Raw genomic sequence first — 16,019 nt, forward strand, 5'->3', positions numbered from 1 at the left:
GGGGACCTGGGTGGCTCAGTTGGTTAAGTGGCTGCCTTCAGCTCAGGTCATGATCCTAGTGTCCTTTGAGCTCTACGCTGGGCTCTCTGCTCAGCAGGGAGTCTACTTCTCCCTCTCCCTGTGCCTGCTGCTCCCCCTGCTTATGCTCTCTCTGTCAGATAAATAAACTTTAAAAAAAAAAAAAAAAGCTACCTTTGGGGGACCCCAGTTGTTTGTTCTTAGTGACAAAGCCCTAAAAGCAATTATTTATCAGTTCAAAGAATTATAGGAAAATTCTTCCTTTAAATAATTAAAGGAGAATTATGATGGCAATGACTTACCAAATGGAGAATATCAATAGGGAGATGACTCAACAGCAGATTTGAGCTGGCAGAAGAAAGAAGTAGTGAATTTGAACATAGATTAATGGAAATTATCCAGTCGGAAGAACAAAAAGAAAAGCAAAGAGTCTAAGATACTATGGAACAGCAGCGTGCCTACCAATATGTATATGTGATGTAAGTTCCAGAAGGAGGAGGAGGCAGTTTAAGAAATAATAACTGGTGTGGGATACCTGGGTGGCTCATTTGGTTAAGCATCTGCCTTCAGCTCAGGTCATGATCCCAGGGTCCTGGGATCGAGTCCCACATTGGGCTCCTTGCTCAGCAGGGAGCCTGCTTCTCGCTCTGCCTGTTCTGCTTGCAGCTCTCTGTGCTCCTGCTCTCTCTCTGACAAATAAATAAATAAATAATCTTAAAAAAAAAGAGAGAGAAAGAAATAATAACTGGTGAAAATGTCCAAATTGTTTGAAAAATATTCATTTCTTTTTTTTTTTTTTAAGATTTTATTTATTTGACAGAGAGAGATCACAAGTAGGCAGAGAGGCAGGCAGAGAGAGAGGGGGAAGCAGGCTCCCCGATGAGCAGAGAGCCCGATGCGGGGCTCGATCCCAGGACCCTGAGATCATGACCTGAGCCGAAGGCAGAGGCTTTAACCCACTGAGCCACCCAGGTGCCCCGAAAAATATTCATTTCCATATCCAAGAAGTTCAGTGAACTTCAAGTTGTATGAAAACAAAGAAATCCACACCTAGATGCATCACAGTCAAATTCTGAAAAAGAATCTCAAAAGTAGAATTAAAAAGGACTCAACACATGAAAGGGAGCCATAAGATTAACAACTAACTTGTCTTTTGAAATTGTGCAAGCCAGAAGGTAGTGGGATGACAGTGACATTCAAAATGCTAAAAGAACATGTAAAAATATCCGATTATTAGTAGATGTTGATTTCTTTGGATTGTTTTATATTAATTATTTTAATGAAGTTAAAATAATGACAAGAATAAAAAGGAGTTCTCTTTTTGTTGTTTCTTTCTGTTGTCTTTTCCTATGCTCTCCATATATAGAAATGTGAGAATTTTCTTACTGAGGATCAGAACCCAGAACCTTCCTAGTAAAAAATTAAAATTCAAAATTAAAATTCTTGGGTGCCTGGCTGGCTCAGTTGGTAGAACATGTGACTCTTGATCTTGGGGTTGTGAGTTCAAGCCCCATGTTAGGTATAGAGATTACTTTAAAAATAAGTAATAAATAAATAAATACGGAACAGAATTAAAATTCTTAAGAAAGAATCCCTGCTGGGGCACCTGGGTGGCTCAGAGGTAAAGCATCTGCCTTCGGTTCAGGTCCTGATTCCAGGATCCTGGGGTCAAGCCCTGCATCAGGCTCTCTGCTCAGCAAGAAGCCCGGCTTCTCCCTCTCCCACTCCTCCTGCTTCTGTTCCCTCTCTCACTGTGTCTCTCCCTGTCAAATCTTTTTTTTTTTAAGATTTTATTTATTTATTTGACAGAGATCACAAATAGGCAGAGAGGCAGGCAGAGAGAGAAGAGGAAGCAGGCTCCCTGCTGAGCAGAGAGCCCGATGTGGGGCTAGAGCCCGATGTGGGGCTTGATTCCAGGACCCTGAGATCATGACCTGAGCCGAAGGAAGAAAGAAAGGAAGGAAGAATCCCTGCTATTTTGACTTCTACAGAGATAAGGAGTTACCAACTCTTTCAGAAAAATAGTAAATAATCCTCAATTTAGAAGGCTGTTTCTGTAAGAAGTGATATGGCAGATTACATTTATATAAAGTAAAATTTCAGACTTAATTGATTTCTAAAACTGAAGTATTTTGTGAAAATGATAAAGTTTTAAGTTTAATCCACCGTATCTTCCATACTTAGAATTTTCCAAGTCTTGTTTCCCCAGTCTATAAACTGAGCTTTGTCATTACAAAGTTAGTACCATCTGTTGTGATTATAAACTAATAGAATAACAGGTCTTACACAATGTAAAAATTTTAAAGCAGGAGACTCCAAACATTGAATCAGCAGTGAGCACTTCTGTATAACCTTCCCTATCCCAAAATCATCTGTCAGATATGTACAAGTTAGGAATGGGGGCTTCATTGTCATACAATTATGAATCCTAACCCCACTGCTTACATCTGTTATGGGTTGAATATTTGTGTTCCCCCAAAATTCATATGTTAAAGCCTCAACTCCCCAATGTGACTGTATTTGGAGATAGGACCTTTATGGGGGGTAACTAAGGTTAAATGAGGGTCATAAGAGTGGGGCCCGGATATGATAGGATTAGTGTCCTGATAAGAAGAGATACACAAGAGAGCTTGTTTGTTTTCTCTGTCTGCTGTATAAGGACAGTATTCTTTAACAGATACTGAGGTATCTGGTACCTGGTAAGCTAAGAGATAAACAATATGGTCACAATTCCATTTTAATTAAAGTTTGTGAGTATTTCAGCTGAAGTATTTTCACCAGTATTGTCTTTTTGCCTTTATTCAGAGTACTTCTGACTAGTGTTGGCAAGGATATGGAACAATAGGTGGTGTGTTGGTTACGTCAAATTGACCTAACACTTGGAAAACTGGCAATACATACTAAAACTGCAAATTACATATACCTGTGATCCAGTCGTTGTAGTCTAAGTCATGGTGTGCAAAGGGATTGAATACAAAATTCATTAAGAGATATGTACTGGACTTGTAGCAGCACTAGTAATAGAAATTGCAAACTGCTCAAGTGCCAGTTAACAGTAGAATGAATAAACTGCTCATTCACAAAGAAATGCAATGATAATGAAAAACTACAACTAGCACACCAATATGGATGGATTTCACAAATATTTTGAGTATATCCAAAAAGCACATGCTGCATGAATCTATTCATCTGAAAGTACAGAAATGGGCAAAACTAATAAGTTTTTAGAAATAAGGATAATGGCTTATCCCGGAGAGAGGAGGCTACGTAGTGGAATGGAGCAGAAGGAGACTTGTGAGATGCTATTACTGTTCTGTTTCTTCCTATGGATTCTAGTTACATGGAAAGTTCAGTTTGTGGAACTTCATCAAACTGTAATTTAGGACAGTGCTGCCCAGTAGAATTCAGATGTGAACCACATAATATAATTGAAGTTTTTCTAGAAGCCACATTAAAAAAATAAAAAGAAGCAATTGTATTTAATTTTTATATTATATTTTGTTTAACCCAGTATATCTAAAATATCATACTTGAACATAAAATTAATATAAAAATTTACTGAGATGTTTCACATTTTTTCTTTGTAACAAGTACTTGAAATCCAGTGTGTATTTTCCATGTACAGACTCAGGCTAGCTATGTTCCTTTTTTTTTTTTTTTTTTTTAAATTTATTTATTTGAGAAAGAGAGAGAGTGCAAACAGGGGAGGAGGGTCAGAGGGAGAGAATCCTCAAGCAGACTCTCTGCTGAGTGAAGATGCCAATGTGGGGCTTGATCTCATGACCCTAAATCATGACCTGAGCCGAAACCAAGAGTAGGATGCTCAACCAACTGAGCCACGCAGGTGCACACAGATTAGCTACATTTCAAGTATGCAGTAGTCACATGTGGCTAGTTGCTACCATATTGGACAGGAAAGCCTTAATATAAGTATACTCTTTTGTATATATAATGTATGACAATAATAAAATGTTTTAAAAGTTTACCACAAATGAATATAATTCTGAGTATAATTGTAGAAATAATTAAATCATGTTTACTGATTATATTTTCATCATTCAATTTATTTTCTGTAATTTGTAGGAATAAAATTCAGGGTTGTCTTTATGCTCTTGGTTTTCAATAATTGTAACTCTAAAAGCTTAAGAATCAAATTTTTGACACTTCACCATTAGATACTTTCATCAGAGATTTCCAGCAAATTTTGAACAAGGTATAACTGAATACTCATTTACCATAAAAAGGTCAGTGCCAGTGAAGGACCTATGTTGATTTCAGAGTCATTGCTCAACGAAGGCTCAAATTTTCTAAAATTCAAGATGTGGGTTTACTGTTCTGATGAGTTTTTTATATTCAACATCAGCTTTATCACATTCTACAGTTCTGTTACTTTGTAGATACATAATTTCTAATTTATGCAACTATTACTTCTAAATGATTGGCAGACTATCTTCTTTGGATATAGTTATGAATTACATATGCTACATCTTCTTCCTAGTAAATTTCTATTTCATAGTTTTTAAAAGATACTTATTTATTTATTCATTCATTCATTCATTCATTTATTTATTTGAGAGAGAGATTACCCATGTGCATGAAGATGGGGAAAGGGGCAGAAGGAGAGAAAGAGAATCCCAAACAGACTCCTTGCTGAGTGCAGAGCCCAAGATGGGCTCAATTCAGATCCCACGACTGGGAGATCATGACCTTGAGCCAAAACCAAGAGCCAGAGACTCAACTGACTGAGCTACCCAGGAGCCCCTCTGTTTGTTTTTAAAAATTCACTGAGAATGTTACTTTTTTTTTTTTTTTTTTTTTTTTTTTTAAGAGAGAGGAGAAGGGCAGAGGGAGAGAGAATTGTAAGCAGGCTCCATGCCCACCTCGGGACTGGACTTAGGGCTGGATCTCACAACCCTGAGATCATGACCTGAGCTGAAATAGAGAGTCAGACACTGGAGCGCCTGGGTGGCTCAGTGGGTTAAGCCTCTGCCTTCAGCTCAGGTCATGATCCCAGGGTCCTGGGATTGAGTCCTGCATTGGAGCCTGCTTCTCTCTTTCTCTGCCTCCCTCTCTGCCTATTTGTGGTCTCTCTCGGTCAAATAAATAAATAAAATCTTAAAAAAAAAAAAAAATAGACAGTAAACTGAGCCACCCAGGCATCCTGGGAATGTTACTCTTTATACAGTGTGTGCTCCACCAGCAATTGTATTATCAATATAAGAGCGAATAATTTTATCTTCCTTGTTGTACTTTTTAAATTAATTTGCTTTGGCAGTCAGAAAAAAAGATGTTCCAGGGGCCTGGCTGGCTCAGTCAGTGTAGTACCAACTGGTGAGTTTGGGATTGTGAGTTCAGACCCCATGTTTGGTGTAGAGAGTACTTAAAAATAAAACCCTAAAAAAAAAAAAAAAAGATATTACACCTTTAATGTAATGAACTTTACAAAGCTTAATGGGGGGGTGGCGCCTGGGTGGCTCAGTGGCTTAAGCTTCTGCCTTCAGCTCAGGTCATGATCTCAGGGTCCTGGGATCTGAGCCCCGCATTGGGATCTCTGCTTGGCAGGGAGCCTGCTTACCCGTCTCTCTCTCTGCCTGCCTCTCTGCCTACTTGTGATCTCTTTCTCAAATAAATATAAATACATACATATATACATACACACACCAAAATTTAATTTTGTTTCTATGATCAAGTTAGAAAAATGGAATCATTATTTGAATTAACAGACTTCCTATTTAACATACCTGATGACACTGATGTAAAACTGATGTCTTTTTGCTGTTGGCAAGGTTTTTGTTAATTAAATCAGCACATAAACAGCTTTGCTTTTTGTATGTGCATGATAATGTGATTTGAATCATTTGTCATTTGTCAGTGAATTAAATCACTTGATTTAAATGAAGTTGTGTTTTGCAGAGTGATGTTAAATGTACCGGTTGCAGCTGCTCGTATTAAATTGTCGCCTTTGAAGTATATGTTGATGCTTCTTCAGCAGTTTTATTTCTTTTGGTTTTCATGTGATCAGTGATACCATTCTGGTCTTCACAGAGAATAGTAAATGTCGTTATTTTATGCAAATTACGTGTTCCATCATCAGCTTTCTTGGAAATGAATTTGATTCTTAATTTTTCATTAAACCTGTACTTCCAGTTTTTAAATTCACTGCTGCAGAAAGATATTACTAAACTGTAAAATGAATATAGTTAGAGATTTAGGCAATACAATGAAGACAAAATCACTGTAGCAAGAATGTTGAGAATATTCTATGTATGCTGTGTGACAGGACTGCAAAGCCTTTATTTGCCATGTGGGTTTCACTACACCCACCTTTTATGATGACTCCACCTGACCCCTTTGGACAGATCTTGGTTAAGACCATAGTGTAACAAGTAGCTAATGGGGACGAGAGTGTCAACAGCCGCTCCCACTGCCATCAGAGATCGGATAGAATGAGTTGTCCCTAGCCATTTTGAGCAGACTTTATGGGTGAGTATGTCATTTTATCAGGAGTTTCCCTGTATGATGCCCTTGAAGGGGGTAGGTGTTAGTTAAGAATAACACTGGCCAGGGCACCTGGGTGGCTCAGTGGGTTAAGGCCTCTGCCTTCGGCTCAGGTCATGATCCTGGGGTCCTGGGATCAAGCCTGGCATTGGGCTCTCTGCTCGGCGGGGAGCCTGCTTCCTCCTCTCTCTGCCTGCCTCTGCCTGCTTGTGATTTCTGTCTGTCAGATAAATAAATAAAACCTTTAAAAAAAAAAAAAAGAAAGAATAACACTGGTCATTGCCAATCATCTTTAAAATTAAAATGCAGGGGTGCCTGGGTGGCTCAGTGAGTTAAGCCTCTGCCTTCCGCTCAGGTCATGATTCTGGGGTCCTGGGATTGAGCCCCGCATCGGGCTCTCTGCTCAGCAGGGAGCCTCCTTCCCCCTTCCCCTCTGCCTGCCTCTCTGCCTAGTTGTGATCTCTCTGTCAAACAAATAAGTAAAATCTTTAAATGAGTATACAAGTAAATAAATAAATAAAGTTAAAGTGCAGACTGTTCACTGCACATACATTTCACCTCTTGCTAGAAAGGACTCAGACAGAAGCTGGAGTTAGAAACCAGAGAGCTACCAAATCTCTCTTGGCTTATTTTACTACAACTATTAATAATAATACTTCTTTCTTGTAATTAAATAAAAATCTGTGACCATTGCTAGAATATACATTAGTGGCTAATAACTTCCTTAGGGAATTAGATCACATTTCATGTTATATGCTCTCATTTCATCATGTAATATTCCTCTACTGTACTTACACTTGACATTTATATATTGATTTTTGTAATTATTTTTTCATCATCTCCCTGCCCCACTAGACCAGAGACTGTGAGAAGAAGCACAATTGTTCCCTCACATTGTATCCATGGCACCTTAGCACAGTGACTTGGACATAATAAAGACTCAAACATTTGTAGAATGAATGAAAAAGTGATTGAATGCACAGGACAGGAGTACCCTGTTATCAGTAAATGTGTCCCAGTTGATAACTAAACAGTGGAAAGCCCTTGGGAGTTGGGGACAGTGTTCTTTTGCAGGTACCTCAAGCTCATATGGTATATTCTGAGAATACAGTAGGAATGTGTAATGATATTTAGTCAGAGGTGTAAATTTGACATACCTGTAAATGCTTGTAAAATAATCGATAGCACTTATTGGATGCTGTCCGTTGGTATGCTTAATAATAATAGCCATCCAGACGCCCTAGACTTGTTATATCTTATACTTATTTTTTCATGATAATATCCTCTGGACTTTTATTTACTTTCTGTTGTTCAGTTTCTAACATTTGTATAATAAATTATGTTAATATTCTCTTTTTTATATTTCTGGCTTTTGTGTCCTAATTAGAGGGCCTGGCCTGTCTTAAACCCAAATTATAGAAGTGTATACCTCTGTGGTTTAAATACTGACTTGTTCACGATTTTATTTTGGTGAATAGGATGAGGTAAAGAAAAGGAAGGGCATGTGCAGCTGTTAGAATATGATTGAACACAGTTACTATTACCAAAATGTGATATAAAACATTGATTTGGGGGGGTTGCAAAAAGGTAATTTTATTAAAGCATGGGGACAGGACCCGTGGGCAGAAAGAGCTGCCCAAGTTTTCTTTTAAAAGTAGCTCCAGGGGCGCCTGGGTGGCTCAGTGGGTTAAAGCCTCTGCCTTCGGCTCAGGTCGTGATCCCAGGGTCCTGGGATCGAGCCCTGCATTGGGCTCTCTGCTCGGCAGGGAGCTTGCTTCCTCCTCTCTCTCTCTCTCTGCCTGCCTCTCTGCCTACTTGTGATCTCTGTCAAATAAGTAAAATCTTTAAAAAAAAAAAAAAAGTAGCTCCAACATTAGCCTTTTTTAAATGGTTTTCATATTTGGAGAAATACTCAACTGTTCATTTCCTCCAAGAAGCAAACACTGTCAAATTGTAAGTTTTTATTCTAAATCAAAATTAAAATACCCTTTCCATGTATTCCCACAGCAGGAGGATGCATTAGCACAACAGGCCTTTGAAGAGGCTCGGAGAAGGACACGTGAATTTGAAGACAGAGACAGGTCTCATCGGGAGGAAATGGAGGTGAGAGGTTCACAGCTGCTGGCAGTAACTGGTTAGTACTTTACCCCAACCTCTCAGGCTCTCTTTGTCATGTTTGTGCATAATGTTTTTTATAAATAATTTAATTTTGTGTTTCATTTGTCAAAAGTTATACTGTGTTTTTGTGTTCATTAAATGTAATTGCTATAAAGAGACTTAGTCTTAATTTTAAGATTGTACATGAATTCATCATTTATTGGTCCTCATAAAAACGATTTACTGTCATGTGTATATTCTCTTAATTGATCCAAATATCTTTCCTCATTTTTGTCTTATTTGTAAAAATTACTTTATCATAGATATTTTTAGAACATTATTAAAACTCTTTGGATATAATATTACTTTACTTTTTTTATGAATGTCTTGATTTTATAAGTGTAATGTTTGACCATTTGTGTATTCTCTTTACTAGAGCAATATTTAATATTTTCGAACTACTCAAGGGAATTAACCTAAACCTTTTTTTTTTTTTAAGATTTTATTTATTATTTGACAGAGAGAGACACCAGCAAGAGAGGGAACACAAGCAGGGGAAGAGGGAGAAGCAGGGTTCCTGCTGAGCAGAGAGCCTGATGTGGGGCTGGATCCCAGGACTCTGGGATCATGACCTGAGCCAAAGGCAGACGCTTAACGACTGAGCCACCCGGGCGCCCCAACCTAAACCATTTTTCTTTTAACTTTTTTATGGTACAGAGATAGAAATACTCACAAAAGAAATATGTAGCTTAATTATTGTAAGGCTAACATCCTGAAAACACCATGCAGATTAAAAAAAAGTCAAACTTTGACAGCTACCCCAGCAGCCTCCTCCATGTGGGCATCGAATTATGACCTTCTCCCTCCCCTCGAAAATACTCATTACCTCAGTTTTTATACTGATCACTTCCTTGTGTCTTTTTAGTTTTATTACCTATGCCTCCCTCAGTCTTCAGCACTGAAGTTTAGTCTTACCCAGTGTTTAAATTTGATAAGACTTTTAACTGACATGGATTTTTTTTTTCTATATAAAATTATACCCTGGGGTGCCTGGGTGGCTCAATGGGTTAAAGCCTCTGCCTTCGGCTCAGGTCATGATCCCGGGGTCCTGGGATTGAGCCCACATTGGGCTCTCTGCTCAGCAGGAAGCCTGCTTCCTCCTCTCTCTGCCTGCCTCTCTGCCTACTTGTGATCTCTCTCTGTCAAATAAATAAATAAAAATCTTTAAAAAAAATAAATAAAAATAAAATTATACCCTGCTTTAAGCAGAGTTTAAATATAATAAGATATTTAAAGTATCTATACATTGTTCAAAACTCCAATTTGTATAAAAAGTATTCTCTGACAAAACAAAAATAATCAAGATGAGAACTAATATGTTTGAAAAGGATATTGTCAAATGTTAATATATTCTTCAAGTTTATAAGCTTAATTATCAATTTCATATAAGAATAGGAAAAAGCACACATTCATCTTTGATAATCTGAAGAAATGGAATTAAAATATAATTATAGTACATGAACTAAATAAAATAATTTCCAGGCATTAAAGAGTGTTCTACAAATTGGTTGCACAACATTGTAAATGTACTCAACACTATGAACTCTGCACTTAAAAATAGTTAAGATGGTAATTTTTATGTTAAACGTATTTTAACACATTAAAAAATTTTTTTAATCGGTGTTACAGAAAATTTGTGGGTTTTCCATTCACAAAATTATATGTACATTATTATTTAAATTAACACAGAAGTGTGTGTGTGTGTGTGTGTGTGTACAGAGATAGTGGTGAAGAGCCCAGACACTAGAGCCAGCCTGCAAGATCTGAATCTGGTTTTGCCACTTACTTTGTCACCTTGAACAACTTATTTCGTCTTTCTGTGGCTGAATTTCCTCATTGATAAAATGAGGCTAATAATTGTGCCTATCTCATAAGATCATTGTAAGGATTAAATAAGCAAATACATATGAAAGCACTTCTTGAGTATGTGGCTCTGAGTAGGTGTGATCTGCTATTATTAGCGTTATTTTGTGTGTGTGTGTGTGTGTGTGTGTGTATCCCTCTATGTGACAATATATTTTTTAGAATAAATGAAAAAAATCAAGCTACTTAGTGGTCAGTGTATAAAATAGAATTATCTTTTAATGATTGAGATTTCCCTTTTCAGTGAATGAATTAATTTAATAGGGTGATAGCAACTGATGGTACCCCCAAGAATATAGTACTTTTTAGCTAGGAGAAGAGACAGGAGGATATCTTGCAATGCATTTATTTTCTTTGAAGCTTTTTGATTCTTGTGATAAGACTTCCCATGACATTTTCTTGCAGATTATTTATATCTGTAGTAGTAAGAAGTTTTTAGACATAAAATATGTATTTATCTTATACTTCTGAACCTTTTTGCTCAATGCTGTTTGTTCCCTGACTGATAATGTACCTTTGCACACATTTGTTAAAATCCAGCTTAAACATTCTGTCAGTCCCTTCTCCAGCCTGCTTCACTGTTATTAGCCTTCCACTTTGTAGTTTCCAGAGCACTTATTATTGCTATTGTTCTTACAGAACAGTATGTTGAAACAATTAAAAACATGTCTGTCCTCTATTGTAGATTCCCAGTGAGATGGGGGGCCCTGATTTTTTAACCCTCACATTACCCACCACAGCATTTTGTTTTGTTTTGTTTGTTTTATTTTTTAAAGATTTTATTTGTTTATTTGACGGAGAGAGAAATCATAAGCAGGCAGAGAGGCAGGCAGAGAAGGGGAAGCAAGCTCCCCGTTAAGCAGAGAGCCCAATGCGGGGCTCGATCCCAGGACCCTGAGATCATGACCTGAGCTGAAGGCAGAGGCTTAACCCACTGAGCCACCCAGGCACCCCAACCACAGTGTTTTGTGCGTTTTGTTTAGTTGTCTAATGGAGATCTTCAGAAAATAGTTCTTATTCTGGCTTTCTGAAAACTAGAGTTACAGGGTAGACTAGAAGTTAGTCAAAGTAAGAATAATACATGTTCCTGGTCTCTGGAAAAGTTTTAAATGTTTGTAATTTGCTGGTTTGTATTAGGTAAGTTTTAAGTAACAAATTCCAACTATGTTGTCCTGGATTCTGCATTAGGGACTGGTAAATACATAGATGAAAATGCACAGGGGCGCCTGTGGTGGCTCAGTCTGTTAAACTTCCAACTCTTGATTTCAGCCCAGGTCATGACCCTTGGGGTCATAGGATCGAGCCCCGAGTCGGGCTCCATGCTAGATGTGCAGCTTGCTTAAGAGTCTCTCTTCTTGGGGCGCCTGGGTGGCTCAGTGGGTTAAGCCACTGCCTTCGGCTCAGGTCATGATCTCAGAGTCCTGGGATCGAGCCCCGTATCGGGCTCTCTGCTCAGCAGGGAGCCTGCTTCCTCCTCTCTCTCTGCCTGCCTCTCTGCCTGCTTGTGATCTCTCTCTGTCAAATAAATAAATAAAATCTTTAAAAAAAAAAAAAAGTCTCTCTTCTTCTCCCTCTGCCTCGCACCCCCTCATACCCTGCTTGCTCTCACACTCTCTGTTTCTCTCTCTCTCTAAAAAATGGAAGGAAGGAAGGAAAGATGGTTTCTGTCCTTGAGCAACTGTCAGTCTTGAGGGAAGATAGATATATAATCATTGGAGACTACTTTAGCAGCCCCTGTACGTAATGGAGGTTCAGAAGGGGAACAGTGAACAGTGTAGATGAGGAATGAGTGCTTATGTCTGCCTCTGCCCTGGGGAGTTCACAGGAGAATACCCTTGCAGGAATTTGAAGGAAGAGTGGGAGTTTGCCTACTGGACAAGCTAGGGAGAGCATTCTGGGCAGAAAGAACAGTGTTTGCAAAGGCTTGAAGCAGTAAGAGGTCTTGTCATGTCTGAGAACAGGATTGGTCAGTCTTTCTGGAACAAGCCAATGTGGCTTTAAATGAATATAAGAATTGTTTTATAGGGGCGCCTGGGTGGCTCAGTGGGTTAAGGCCTCTGCCTTCGGCTCAGGTCATGATCCCAGGGTTCTGGGATTGAGCCCCGCATCGGGCTCTCTGCTCAGCAGGGAGACTGCTTCCTCCTCTCTCTCTGCCTGCCTCTCTGCCTACTTTGCGATCTCTATCTGTCAAATAAATAAATAAAATCTTTTAAAAAAAAAAAAAAGAATTGTTTTATAAAAACTGCTCTTTGGCTACATTATATTTGAAAAATAACTTGGATAATTAATGGAATAATTAAGTTTTTGCATATATTTTGCTTTAAATAAAATTATAGATTAGTGACACTAAGAGTTGTCATAAATGCTAGCTTGATTATTCTTATAAATAATGCTACTTGGGGGTGCCTGGGTGGCTCAGTTGTTAGGTGTCTGCCTTCGGCTCAGGTTATGATCCCAGCCTCCTGGGATCGAGCCCCTGCATTGGGCTCCCTGCTGCGCCAGGAGCCTGCTTCTCCCTCTCCAGCTCCCCTGTGCTTGTGTTCCCTCTCTCGCTATTTCTCTCTGTCATAAATAAATAAAAATATATTTTTTTAAAAATCATTCTACTTGGGGCGCCTGGGTGGCTCAATGGGTTAAGCTTCTGCCTTCGGCTCAGGTCATGATCTCAGGGTCCTGAGATCGAGCCCCGCATGGGGCTCTCTGCTCAGCAGGGAGCCTGAATCCCCCCTCTCTCTCTGCCTGCCTCTCTGCCTACTTGTGATCTCTCTCTCTCTCTCTCTCTCTCTGTCAAATAAATAAATAAATAAATATTTTAAAAAATCATGCTACTTGAAGAAAAACATTCTGGTGTGTGAATGTATATGTATGTATGTTTATATTTGTGTATGAACAAAAGCATAGTCTCTTGATAGAGGTGTTAAATAATTTCTTGCTCAGATAGATTGTTTTCCAGTGAGTTTTATGTCAGTGATTTGAGAGCATGGGCTTTGGAGTCAGGCCTAGTGGAGATTCCTTCTCTATCACTTGCCAGTCTCTCTTAAGCTTATTTTCTCATAGAAATTGTTGTGAGAATTAGATAGGAAAATGCTTGTAAAAGCACTTAGTGTGGTGGTTGGCTGCTGTATGCGTACAGTAAATAATAGCTCTAAAATACTTCTTTAGCACTAAAAGCTCTGCTACAGTGCTGTTTCCAGTTAATTGAATTACCTGGCTAAGAACGACCTTTTAGTTCTCTAAAGTGTATCAGGGCATGTTCCCTGCATTATGACCTGGAGCATGGAAAAAATGGTTAGATTGTCATCAATAATTTAAGATGCCATAGTCCCTTGAGGCAATAATTTAACATCAGTTCTTATAGAGAACTGCCATCTACAAAATTGGGCTGGAATCTGACTCCAGAGCTACAGCGGCAGTCATTTAGGGGAGTTTTGGGTTTGCGTGTCTTTTGGTACTTTGTGCATGTGTATTTTGCTTCCTTTTAAAAAAAAATCCGTAATGGGGGCGCCTGGGTGGCTCAGTGGGTTAAGCCGCTGCCTTCGGCTCGGGTCATGATCTCAGGGTCCTGGGATAGAGCCACGCATCGGGCTCTCTGCTCATCGGGGAGCCTGCTTCCCCCTCTCTCTCTGCCTGCCTCTCTGTCTACTTGTGATCTCTCTCTGTCAAATAAATAAATAAAATCTTAAAAAAAAAAAATCCATAATGGGGCGCCTGGGTGGTGCAGTCAGTTAAGTGACCAACTCTTGATTTCGATTCAGATTGTGATCTCAGGGGGTTGTGAGGTCAAGCCCCACTTCAGCCTCCCCGCCCAGTCTGTTTGGGACTCTCCTCCTTTCTGCCCCTCCCTACCGTGCTTTCTCTCTCTCAAAATAAATAAATGAATAAACCTTTAAAAAAAAATTTTTTTTAAATCCACAGGAAATTTCTAATCTTATTTTCTTACAGTTTACCTTCTTTTTCCTAAAAGGGGACGACATTAGGAAAAATTATTGTCCATAATATTGTCCCTCCCCCCATAACTGAAGCATATACAGGGGACATGATGTCGTATACTCTAATGGTCTTAATATACTTGAGGAATCTGAGACTTCAAGGAAAATTAATTGACTTACTCTCTTTCAAGTAGTTGATGAATGGAAAGAAAAGCGAAGACTTAAACCAGTTTCCTAATCAAAAGACCTCTACAAATACAGCCTAGCACTGGGAAATGAATTTCCACATCACCCATAAAGATGATTAAGTTGAGAAACAAAACCTGCCAGGAGAGGTTAGAAACCATTTGCCTGGAAAAGAAAAAACTGAGGCAAAAAGAATAATATTGATTCCAGTGGGTGGTCCTGGTGTCTGACTGGAGGTGAGGGCCGAGGAGCACTGGTAACTCGTGGGTGGCAGTAACCCAGTAAATGGTCCTTGGAAGTGTGAGATGCTAGCAGGTCAGCGGCTTAGAGATGTCCCACCTCTGTTTGGATAACCTCTGAGGCCTCTGGCCCCATGGTACTAACCTTGCAGTGGTAGCGCTCGAGCATTTAATACATGCGTAAGGTTAACGTTACTAAAGGCTTTGATTTGTGCCAGTGTCTTTGAACCTGAAATCAGTTCTAAAACTCCCTGAGCATGTCTATTTTACCATATGTAAAATTTAGAAAGTTTTTAATCCATCATTTAGGGATGGCTTTCCATAACCAATCCATCATTAGGGATTTAGCATTTTCTTTCTCTGATTTTCTGGAAAAAGGTATTTTAGTAGTATGATATTTTTCTTTACCTTTCAGAGGTGATAGCAGTTTATCATTAATTTGGCAAGTGAAAAACTATAGTAAGATGAAGAAACATTGTATATTTTAGTAACCTTGTTGAAATACTGTTAAATCTTTGGTGTACATCAAAATGATATGTAAGAGCTACGTAACACTTTGTATAATATTTTTACCCTCTGGGTGGTTTTTAAAAAGGAGTACATGCACATACTTGTCTCTCTTTAGTAGGAAATGTAGGAAACTAATTAGAAAACTGTGGAAGCGAATCAGGTATCTAGGGGCCACATGGGAGGGTGATTACTTTTCACTGTTTATGTTTTAGACCTTTTGAATTTTTTTTTAAGATTTTATTTATTTATTTGACAGAGAGAGAGATTACAAGTAGGCAGAGAGGCAGGAAGAGAGAGGCAGGGGGGAAGCAGGCTCCCTGCCGAGCAGAGAGCCTGATGTGAGGCTCCATCCCAGGGCCCTGAGATCGTGACCTGAGCCGAAGGCAGAGGTTCAACCCACTAAGCCACCCAGGTGCCCCTGAATTTTGTGTCCTGTACATCTTTTACATCTTTGGAAAAGAAAGAAAATTTGTTTTCAGTGTTAACACAGAATGATGGAACTAGAAGATGCTAGAACTTGCTATCTGTATCTTCTGACATATGGGTTTTTTCTTAATATGTGAAATCTTCCCTTCATTTGAAATTTTATAGAGAACCCCAATGTATATAATGGATAAAA

General features: G+C 38.9%; 1 protein-coding gene across 2 annotated transcripts in view; it reads left to right on the top strand.

The window, feature by feature from the left end:
* The window catches only part of LOC111152864 (core-binding factor beta subunit), a 64,385-nt gene that overhangs the window by 38,354 nt on the left and 10,012 nt on the right, over window positions 1-16,019 (top strand). Inside the window, exon 5 of one of the 2 annotated variants that reach the window (XM_022511554.1) lies at window positions 8,524-8,619. In XM_022511554.1, coding sequence (XP_022367262.1) covers window positions 8,524-8,619 — 96 coding nt within the window. Of the gene's footprint in view, window positions 1-8,523; window positions 8,651-16,019 lie in introns of both variants that reach the window. The other variant, XM_022511556.1, reaches the window with a different exon arrangement.

Source organism: Enhydra lutris, unplaced genomic scaffold (assembly GCF_002288905.1).
Source record: "Enhydra lutris kenyoni isolate GAN:26980312 unplaced genomic scaffold, ASM228890v2 scaffoldscaffold30, whole genome shotgun sequence".
NCBI classification, from domain to species: Eukaryota; Metazoa; Chordata; class Mammalia; order Carnivora; family Mustelidae; genus Enhydra; species Enhydra lutris.